The sequence below is a fragment of the Triturus cristatus genome, chromosome 2_1 (genome assembly GCF_964204655.1).
Source record: "Triturus cristatus chromosome 2_1, aTriCri1.1, whole genome shotgun sequence".
Classification (NCBI taxonomy): domain Eukaryota; kingdom Metazoa; phylum Chordata; class Amphibia; order Caudata; family Salamandridae; genus Triturus; species Triturus cristatus.
In genome coordinates, this window is record NC_140581.1 from 882,942,015 (window position 1) to 882,953,746 (window position 11,732).

Here is an 11,732-nt window from a genome sequence, read left to right on the forward strand (position 1 = left end):
TAACTGTCAAAGGAAATCTAGCTATAATCGGACTCTTGACTATTTTGCCTACATTGCATAAAACGTATTAGAAGCATGGGGCTACTTTGTATCTCCCTGTGTTAGAGAGGTTTTTAATTTTTATTGAAAAGAACTCTTGACAAATCTGGTCAGCTGCTTTTCATTAGTTTCAACACTGGGGCACGCACTTGGCAGATAATTCATGAAACATTAAGCTGCAACCCCAAAAGGGGCGGTCTTCCGTATGCTCATTCCAGTACAAGGCAAGCTGCTTAAGTTACTTGTATGTCGTGAACTGTCACATCAAGCATAGAAACTAATATTTGTTTAATATGCAATTACTGCACGGACAAACATTGTCCCACTAAAGCCAGATTCTATAAACATTTGTTGAGGCTTTTTAAATGTTTAGTACAGTATTATGTGGTAAAAACATAATTTCTTCTGATTCTTAAGGAAATTCTCAGGCTTAAGAATTGGTCGTTTTTCATCACCCTCAAGAGTGAAGATGATTATGATTTACTTCCAAAAAGTCCCTACTTCTACCTGCGGAGCTCAGGATGTGCATGACCTCCTTGACAGATAAAAATGCTCATTCTTTTGGAGGTTGCAAACCATGTCTGCTGCTTATTGTATTCTTCATGATCTGTGGTGCACCAGGGGATGGGGCTGTGGTAGGACCTGCCAGCTCCTGTGTTGTGATAGCCTAGTTACCCCCTCCAGGGCTTGGAAAGATCCTGAGCGTTCTCATCCACCTGCTGCACACGCTGCAGGCTTGGGGTTGAGAGAGAAGAAGGTGGACCCTAGTAATACTTATGAGGCATACAGCAGCCTCCTGTAACAGTGCTATTCTGGGTATTCCCTTTACCAGTTCCACTCCTGTAATTAGGAGGTCAATTTGCTAACTGATGTGGCAGCAGACTGCTATGTTGGTTTCGAAGTTTAGACCTGGCTGGATTGGAGTCCTCAAACCAAACCAGGTCTAAATTGGGTTTGCGTACAGATGAAAATGAAATGATTCATCCACAATGTTTGAGAGTGCATGCTACAAGAATAATATCAAGAATATGCATTAATATGATATAGCTAACAAAATTCCTGCTCTCCAAACAGGGATCTGGAACTCGTGACAAGCAATTAATCAGAATCATGGTTTCCCGATCTGGAATTGATATGGATGAGATCAAGGTGCATTACAAGCGGAAGTATGGCATATTCCTCCGCCAGGCTATTCTGGTATGTATTTTGTCTTTATTCTCTACATTAGAGCTGTCTGTAAAGAAGCGTTTTTATGAATATCCCAAATGATAGCGGATCTGCAGCTTAGTCATTGATGCTCCTACTTCTCCTAACACATGAAAGGGAGCAGGGTACATGTCCCGTACAGGTTTCCTTTTTTTGCAATATTTTTTAGTTACCTCTCTCAAATTCATGGTGCGTTAATATCCAGTCCATGAATTGTATGTTACCCATCATTCTCATCTTGTTCATAATAGCTCACAATTTATAATTACTAGTCTACAATATTTCACTTCTCCCATAAATCAAATCATTGGTAACATAACCCCAAATAGCCAGGAACTAAGTGGATGTAAAATATTTTTACTAACACTACTCATGCAAGCGGGTCTCGATCTACTGCGGTCTCTACAAAACACATATCATTGCTCAACACCCACTTCCATATTCTACTAAGTTAGGCCCTTCTGAACTGACAACAGCTACACACATGGCTTGCTCTCTCTTCAGTATCTCATCCTACTTTACCAGTTAAACTCCTTGCCCGTCCTGGCTCAACACTACACCAACTGTATCTGCCGTTATGCTATGAGATTTAATATCCATGTGTGTTAAACAAGAGTAGGACTTGCTCATAACTTCGAATCCTAAATTGGCACCCTTATTCTGTTATTTCCCTCACTGCCATGGCTATGATGCAAAATTGAATACAACTTGAAATTGTTTCACCGATCCATGACATGAAAACCATTGGAGGCATTTTCTAGCTAAAAAATGTATTCGGGGCGGCTGGGTGCACTTGCGCAATACTACCTAAATCTAGCATAGTAAATGTCCATTTCATATGCACACGCAGTCTCCTCGATTTTGAATGATTGAGTGTAACACCTGTATGAGAGGGCTTAGAGAAATGATGACACTAGTTTGGACCTGAGTGGCAATACCCCATGCTAGCAAATTGAGGTAATAAACTCTCAGCGAACTGACCTTTGTCCAACTTTGTGCAAGCCCTAACAAGGGAAGTGTTTTGTCAAAAGAATGCACATGACTAGTTGGTTTCCTTACAAAAGCAAGTAATATTGCTGCAGCACCAGGGCTTTCTTAGTTCAGTTGGCTGTGACATGATACATCTACATCAAACCATTGTATCATTTCAGTGAGGCGTCAAAACGCTTGGGGAGCAGAAAGCCAATCAGCATAATTTGTTCATCATTCCCTGCTGACCTCCACAGGCCTATCCTAAGGCGCTGTTGAGCCCAAACCCAATTGGGCAAAATTGTTACTTTAGTATTCCAGGCAAGAACCAGATCGGTTAAGTGTACTGATTTAGAAGCACTGAAAGTCTAGCCTTCGGTCAGTGGTGGTGCTCTGCAGAACTACCCTAATGAGCCATCTCTACATACCATGTAAAGTCTCGTATGACATCAATGAGAAGACAGAAAAAAATGTACATTTCTTATTACCTGCTCCTTCAAATGTTGTCAGTGTTTTGTTAGTTACAGGCTTTTGCTGTTTAGTGGCTAAATCTGAACTGAAAATAGATGTCCACTAGTTATTTCCGGACCTGTACCATACTTTGTCTTGTATGATTTTTATTTTTTGTTGTATTTGTTTTTATGGCTGGCCTAAAGACCGCGTTGTTGACCTGATGTACTAACCAAATCATAAATAGAAAAATTCATGCAAAGACCACTGGGTTAGCTACAGAAGGGTTCCTATGACAGTTGAACTAGAACATAACTTTACAAAAATTCTAGCTTAGCACATTTTTGTTACTTGAAATAAAAGGTATTTTCTTAGAAAATTTAATTTCTAAAATATTTATTTCTAGACATTAGAGCTTGTTTATGTTTATCACATGAATAGTTGGAATTTAAAAGTGAAGACTCTTAAGGTGCATCTATCCTAGCAAAATAAATTGTAGCTGGGAACCCTCATCATCCAAAACTAAATGTCGAAAAATCTCCATCTATTTGCACAAACTTTATCCTGAAAAACTATTTTGCTTATGACACTGTTAGTCATTTTATAGTCCTCGTACCAATCATACATATATTGCCCCATTGTAAACATTTTGTTAAAATTATTTTTTCGCTCCTCATTACTGACAAACCTAATAGAAGCATACAGACCATGTAATACAGTTAAAGTTACATTGAGTTGTTTGCATTGCTTGCAATCAATGCACTGGAAGACTGCTACTATACCAAACCTGCCTTACTGCAAGCTTGTAAGCATATGTATTTTTGATCTTCGGAGGTTCACCCTTATGTATTTTGTACATCTTTATTTGGAAATGTCTTTCAACACACATTTTGGGAGCCCCTTCAGCAATGCTGAAGGAAAAGGAGGGATTCTGAAATAGTATCCTATCTGAGCCAAATGCATTATAAGGATAGATCTGTAATTAAACCTGCATACCTTGCAGAGGAGTAAAGGGCTCCGAGAATCCCTAAAGTGCTAAACGGCTATACATCGGTTGCATAATTGAACATTGTTTCCAACGAAAGGGGTTTAAAGATGGTCATTCACGCTCCATTGAAGCTGAAAGTTAGTAGATTTTTGAAGACATGGTAAAGATGCTTTGTACTATGCAAATGGTGGTACATGCATGTATCTGTTCCAATTGAATTCGGAGTGATGCAATTAAATGCACAAGTTTAAATTAAAGAGGCTTGCATCAGATTATCTTTAATTTTCTCTGCAGTCTTAGGACCATCAGGAAGGTAAAGATCATTTCCGCAAATTGAACTAACTGGCATTTTTGAGAGCACTGCAAATTGACTGGTTGCTTGGAAGCAAAGCGATAGATACAAGCTGCTCCATATTTAACTTGTTTTACTTTTACTGCAAATCTTGAATTTGTCGGGATAAGGACATGCAAGCTTTTGATAAAGGTGATGCAGAGATCACTCTGAAGGGATGAATTGAAATGCTCCTAGTATTTATAGGATATAACTTGTCTTATGCAAAAAATACTTGGAGAGACTGAGCCAAAAGGAATAAAGATCCATTGCAGAGGTGGCTTGTGTAAAGAAAAGAATACACATTGAAGCAGAAAGTGAATTCTCAGAACTAGAATTCTAAAATTAATCCTGACGCAAGGGAAAAGCTTGAGAATAGTTAATATCCATATTGTAAGAATAGTGATGGTCAAACAAGATGGTCCCTTTTATTTGCATGCATATTTTATTTTTCAGACCGCACAAATCAAAACCATTTCAGACGTTTGGTCTCCGGTCATCATTAGCCATCGCATTCTGTTTGCTGTGCTTGTTTAGCGGCTCTAGACTCTAAATCGTTTGTTTTATGCTTACATTCACAGGATGAAACCAAAGGAGATTATGAAACTATTCTGGTGGCTCTGTGTGGCTTTGACAGTTAGATGGCTTCCTTCCAGCTGGTGGACTTCTAGCTGACCAAAGAGTTTTGCTGTCTGCTTGCCTCAGCGGTGCTCAGCGAACAATAAAAACCCTGCATTTATTTCGTTAACTCTTTGCTCTGAGTTAGGCCGCGTGCTTATAATCCCCAAAAGGCCTCATATCTCCTGTTTTCTAAGCCATGCATTCCGTTTAGAAGTTGTGATTAAATTGCAATGTAAACGCTTAGTTCACTTGAAATATTGCATGCATGCTTGAGGTACAGCGCGTGCTCGATATGGTGCAGCTACAGCTGTGAGCACCACTCAGCTCTTGTTCCCACCCAGGAACATGGGTACCATAAATGCTAATTGACATTATATCATGCTTGTTTGTTTGACTAATATGTTTTTTATAAAAATAAAACTCCTGCTCAACTAGTTTCGAATAATGTATTTCTTCCAATCTGTGGTAACTCACTCCTACGAAAACTAATATGGTCTGTATATTTTAAAAGTAGCCTATTAACTTTCAGTTCAGTTTTCAATGATGCTTTCCATTCTCAAGTGACTACTGTAATGCCATCGTTCTAGCAGACACAAGGGGGGGGGGGCTTGTATCCACTATTTGTTTGGTACGAAAGATTCAAATAAGCTGTGCAACTGAATCCCGTCCACCAGTAATAACTACCACTTTAAGTACGTCACATCACAATGAAAGAATGCTTTTGCCGGCATCAAATGCATTCAGAACTTCTGGACAACTTGATTGTCTACCAATGAGCCCAAGGCCACAATGTCTAGTTGTCTCAACAATTCAAATAGGAAGTGGTTCTCATTGGAAGGCGCATCTCATTTCCATAGGGCTAGCTCCAATATACCTGCAGACGAATTTGTTCATGCAGTGGTTCTAATATGTGACCGCTTGTCATATATTGGAACCATTATATACCTGTCAAACTTCGCCCCTGTACATTTAAGTCTCATGAACTGCTTAGCAATATCAAATATCGGAGTGTTCTCGACAACACAGAACATTGGATATTCATCTGTGATGGAATATTAGCCTTCCAAGTTTCTCTCACTCTCTGAACTTGGGATATATGTCAAGGCCTAGCTCAAAGGCATTGTTAAGGTCGAAACCCGATACAGTATAACAGTCATCAAAGTAACACTAGAGATAGAATATTGATCCAGGATTTGGCTATTACAATCTAAATACTAAAGGGAACAGATATATACAGTACATTTGTACCACACAGTAGGAACTACAGAATCCAATAAAGCAACAAAATATCACAAATGTAAGTGGCAGGCAATGTTTTGGTCAAATCTGAATTGGCAAGGTGGATGGAAAAAAGGATAGACTTGGATATGTCCAGAGTGATTTACAGTGGCTGAGAGTAATTCAAGCTTTCCATCCATCACGCCCTGAGTGCAATGACTATGCCTAGACGTGGGTCCCGTGCTAACTGTGTCACTGGGATTATCTGGCAGATGAGCCCTAATCAGAGAGAAACTGGTCCTAGATTCTTGTGTTCTAGTTCAGAAAGGGCCTGGCAGTTCGGGCTGGACCATACTCATTGGAGCAGGGTCAAGACTGATTTGCATATGGCAGGGTCCAAACTGAGGGGGCATAGTGGGTGAAAAACGATGGACTGGAATGTGGCCTGAGCAATTGCCAGTGGCTGAGATTAATTCAAGCATTCCAGCCATCATCACCTTGTCACAATAAATATGCATTCAACTTCTATACCTACTTTGCATTTTAGAGTAAGGGTAATTTTGTACAGCACCTTGAGAATTGAACACCTCCCACCTCAAGTTTCTTGTACACCCAACCAATGGCTCTGTACAGGAGTGACAAATATTTGGTATTAAAGAGTGCTAGGCAATGGTCTGATCTACAGAGTAAATTGGAGTATGGCCACCTTTGGCATATAATTCACAGACTAGGACAATGCAGAATATCTTCAGGTTGCAGAACCAGCTGTCACTCCGGTCCGCCTGATTGCAGGGCCTGTGTGTGCAACATGGCCAGCTCAGACCACCAAGTGTGGTTTCGGAACAATCAAGGCTGTACCGACTGTATGGGAGCATCTGGATTTTCCCCAGGAGGCTGGAAGGAGGTGAAGGTCTGTTTTTGTTTTTTTTGTTTTTTTTGTTTTGTTACTGGGGGCTTTGGTAGCTTTTTTTTTTTCTACGCACCTGCTGCAGAGTTACTAGCCTATCTCAGATTTAAAGCAACAATAAGTGTCAAAATAACTCTGATTAATGTGACTGGAGAGAGATCAGAGTTTAGTCTAGTGGCAGTTTCGACTCATCTAAGGTAGCAGTTATTATGCCTCCTGGCAAGAACATTTAATAATAAAAATCACAAAACCAAATTTTGGCGCATAGCTAAGTGGTTTTACTGCTTTTGTCACAGATCCTTTTGTTACAGTGCAGTTAATAAGTCGGTCATCATCTAGAACATCTATTATCCTAATGCTGCTAGAAAGGGCTCTTTTGGGTAGAAATAAATTCTTATTAGTAAAGCCAATGCTAACCACTATGTTGCATTGTAAAGACTTAGTTGTGCTTCTGCAGACCAATTAATCTTTTTAAAAATAAGAAAAGCCTACCAGCATGGATGACATGTGAATGCTACAACATATAGCCCTCTTTGTCTTATGTAAAATTTTCTACACACGGATTTGCACACATTATTCTTTGTCTCTCTCTATATATGTGTGAGGTGTAATGTGCTCTGACACCCTACACTGGTATGAGAGGCACTATAAAACAAACTAAATACATGTGAGTGGGGCCCTAGAGAGGTGAGAGGCATTGTTGGAGGGTGATATTGACGGAATCACTTGAACAGCCCCAACACAGATTGTATTATCCTGGTGCACTGTAAGGTCAGCACTTACTAGGCCCTCATTGTGGGGTGACTGACATTTTTCAGCATTCTGTAAACTGGAAACTGTTAACAGAATGCTCTGGCCAGGCAGTTCAGGCTGGAATGTTTCCATGTGGACCAGGATCAAGATGGATTTGCTTATAGCTGGATCTAAACTAGAATGGTGTGGTAAGCAAAATAAAAAAGATTGATTTAGGCCCAGATGTCTGACTGGGGTTGAGTGTTTGACATTGTTCAGCATGCTGTCCATCATTCGTTCTTTTTTGCATTTGTTACCCCAAGTGGGACAGGAATGCCCAGACATGTGTCTTGTGCTCGCCATGCTTCAGGATTCAAGCTATCCTGGTGGCAAAAGCTGCCACCAACCAGAACTTTTGTAAAATGGTTGGTATTCTCTGGGTTAACAGTGGTAAGAGTAGCTTAATGTCACATCATTCTGAAAGCACATTGTGTGCCCTTGAAAGCACTCCACATATAACTGCCTGGTTCCTCAAGTTAGTGATCCCTTAAAAAGACCCCAAAAGTAGGCAGGTGAACTTCAGGTCAATGGAAAAATATAATGGTTGGAATGAGCCAACTGGCACAAGCTGGGGACCTTGGTTCTAACCGGCCCTTTGAAAAGCGTGGCATTTAGTCCCTTTTTCACTGGATGCAGTGATTGCATTGCTTCTCTGGCTGCCTATTGTGTTACTTTCTTCTGAACACCCAGAACCCCTTCCATCTTACTATCCAACTAACTGCAGATTATGGCCTTTGGACCAATGATTAATTCCTATGTGTCTGATGCATTGCATGGAGTCTGGTTACTATATCCAAAAGAAATAAATAGATTTAAAACGAGTACATCAGAATTCCAGAATTTCGCCGCAGAATTAAGTTGCGGTTTAACTAATCTGCATAAACCCTTGGAAATGCACGAAGGGGTTTCTACGATGTGGTAAGAATGGTGAAAGAGTCAATAGTCCAGCTCCACAGGGCCAATAGACAAGTTTGTTTCAAAGCAAACTATGGTCACAGATTATGTGACCAGAAATGCCATTAGAAGAATATTTTTGTATCGGGAGTATAGTAGAAGGGAAGCCTGGTTCACGGGTAGAGCAGGAATGGTATATGGTTTTCTACAAATGAGGTGCTGTCTGGAAAAAATCATATTTTATGGTGGACATAACTGCAAATGTTAATACCTGTATTTATAGCTTAATTATGCCTCCGGTTGTACGTTATTTGCATCCTATTCGTATGCAGTTTTTTAAAATTTATATTACGCATCAAGATGCCTAAGAATTGTTGTACAAATGTACAGTTTTGCCGAGATTACACTTGGAACGGCGTAGGTCTTCATTGTTTTTCAAGAAGTTGCTGCACATATGGATCGTATTTCTGATTCTAAAATGGAATTGCATGTCTGTATCAACTTAAGTGCTGAATGTTTTTTTTGTCCTTTAGTATTTTTTTTAGGTTTGTATTTCGAACTTACACCCAGGAGAGGTGGAGCCTCCACCCGCAACTTGATTTCGCAAGATTACACACAGTATTTCCCAAACAGTTTGAAAGTTTCTCCTCCCCTCCCCTGACCCTTGCCACAAGCCCGAACCATAATCATACAACTATGTGAGAGTAAAGCAGGTTGTATGTAGTCGTGCAACCATTATTTCTCATACATAAGTTAAGTGGCAAGTCTCCGTTCGCTTTTCATTTGCCACAGAACCATCCGTAGACCTCTCCGGGATCCGGGCCAACCAAACACACCTTTGTCTAATAGGTAATTTACTAGTGTCTGCCATTGGTTATCAAATTTCACCATGCAGGTTTCACCATGGCCAGCAGTATCCAAATCTTCCCTGCCCAATCTTGTCTTTTAGGTAAATTCTGAGATCTCCACATCCGTGCTATCAGTTGCTTTGCTGCCAACAACATATTTGTTACGAGTCTCGTTCCCTTTCGACATGTGGGCAAGTTCTGGTGGCTTAATCCCAAGGGTTAACCATTGGGCAGCTTACCCTGTGGTGGCAGTCGCTGGACCGCCGGACTGGTGATTCACCTACTGTCCCCCTCCCCTCCCACATCGAATCTCACCACCTCTCCCCCTACGGTGCACAGCATTACCCCTTCACACCTCCGTTCTTCTTCCCCCCCCCTTTCAAGGACCCACCACGCTGGTGAACAGTCACTCAACGCACCAATTCACCTAGCCCCCCTGGAACCTAGATTAGTAACCCTCCCTCACCTACCCACTGAACGGGCGTTGAATACGTCTACTCTGACTACTGACCTTAGACTAGAGGAGATATTACTATCTCTACAACAAATCAAGGCAGATATCCAAACTCTTCATGATCTGATCCTGAGACAACCAAAACCACACACGAAATTCTTACAACAAGCTCACGCCAGCTCCACGAGACAGAAAACACTTAGTTGGAAAACAGTACCTGACCCCAATGCCTTATCCCGTCCACGTAGAAGAAAAAACCCTTTATCACCGCAGGAACTAACCTTACTGCATTCCTACGAGCCTTCAATTCCACCTCCCCTCCATGAGCACACGAACAACACATCGACACTGTCCTCTATCCAACCCATCCCTCCCAATCCTGATAGAGCAGCAAGACACATCACCAGAGGCATCGTTGAAAAAACCTCCAGAGTTCCCATCCTTCAAGAGCCAAATACTATTTCCACCAAGACCCGGCTAAAATGTATCCTACTAAACTGTAGGTCTGCCGTATGTCATGCCACCGATATAGCTGACCTCATACTAACCAACGAACCTGACCTCACAATTTTAACTGAAACTTGGCTTAACGATTCATCCTCGCCCATCCTAGACATACTAGTCCCCCCTAACTATCACATCACAAGACTAGATAGAATTGGTAGGCTTGGAGGTGGGATTGCCTGCATACATCGGAACTACCTCTCTGTGAAACGTCTCCTCTCCCCAGTGTTCTCCTCCTGTGAATATTTATGTCTAGAAATCTCTAATAATAATAACACAATTTGCTCACTTCACTCATTTTACCATCCTCCAGGAAACAACCTTACTTTTAATGAACACATAATGGATATCCTAGCCACAAACACTGGACACCAAAACATGCAGATATTCCTTGGGGACTTCAACCTCCACTGGAATGACCCTGATGTCAATAGCCTCAAAGCCTTCTTGACCGACCTTAACCTATCCCAAATTTGTGACAGCCCCACTCATGAAAAAGGTTCAATCCTAGATCTAATAATCTCCAAAGCGGTCTCCACCCAATTGGAATCGATCCTCCCATGTGACTGGTCTGACCATCACATCATCACTTTCCATATCATTGAATCAGTTAAACTACTCCATGCCCAACCCAAGAGAACGAAAATCTAGAAGAGAAACCTACAAAACCTCAATCCTATCTCACTGGCAACTGCAAGCCCTAGCCTATCGCCCTGACCTGACAGTGTACAGGACTTACACGTTCTGACTAACCACTACTTCCAATCTATGAATGTGTTATTAGACAAATTAGCTCCACTACAATTGAAAAGTATCTCCAATAAAAACTCGAATCCATGGTATGACGGTAGGCTAAATGAAGACAGAAGAGCGCTAAGATCAATTAAACGGCAATGGAGAGCAGCACCGTCTGCTACTCACCTCAAACTACTCAGAAGTACGAGAAACGCTTATTACAGAAAAATCAGACGTTCAAAAACCGACTTCATTAGCAATCGATTGGACCAAGCCAAGAACCGCCCCAAAAGACTTTTTGAAATTATCAAAGCACAATCTAAGGGTGTCTCTGTCAAGGGCGTACTAAGCTTTATAACACAGGAGCAGAACGACGCTAGATCCCAATGCCCCTCTCAGAACCCCTCCTGCTATGTTTCTTATCTATCCTTCGCAGGTAAGTACTGAGGGGGGAAAGGGGTTGGGACAGAGAAGAGACGGCTCCAAAACTCTGGTAGTTCTGCTCAGTTGTTCTTCTTGTAGTTGAAGCTAAAACATTAACATAGTCAGATATGATTTATTTCCTTTAACTTCTTATACTATATTGTGTATTTACATAAGATAACTTGTCTTACCAGATATTTGTTTTGGGCTTGCCACTCTTCTTACTTCTCTATGTGTAGTGTACGTTACCCTAGAGAAGCCTTCTCTCTAATCACTTGTTCTTTTTTTTTTTCACGGGTCGAATTACTTTGGTAGCTGCCCTTTCTTAATGAAGGAAATAACAAGGTAAGCAA

At 41.0% G+C, this 11,732-nt stretch overlaps 1 protein-coding gene across 1 annotated transcript in view; it reads left to right on the top strand.

Annotated features, from left to right (window-relative positions):
• Window positions 1–5,038, top strand: part of LOC146866031 (annexin A1-like) — a 106,228-nt gene extending 101,190 nt beyond the window's left edge. The window contains exons 12-13 of the mRNA XM_085633051.1: window positions 1,114–1,236; window positions 4,565–5,038. Of these exons, the coding sequence (XP_085489177.1) occupies window positions 1,114–1,236; window positions 4,565–4,624 (183 nt within the window). The 3' untranslated portion in view covers window positions 4,625–5,038. The remainder of the gene's footprint in view (window positions 1–1,113; window positions 1,237–4,564) is intronic.
• The last annotated feature ends 6,694 nt before the right edge of the window (window positions 5,039–11,732 follow it).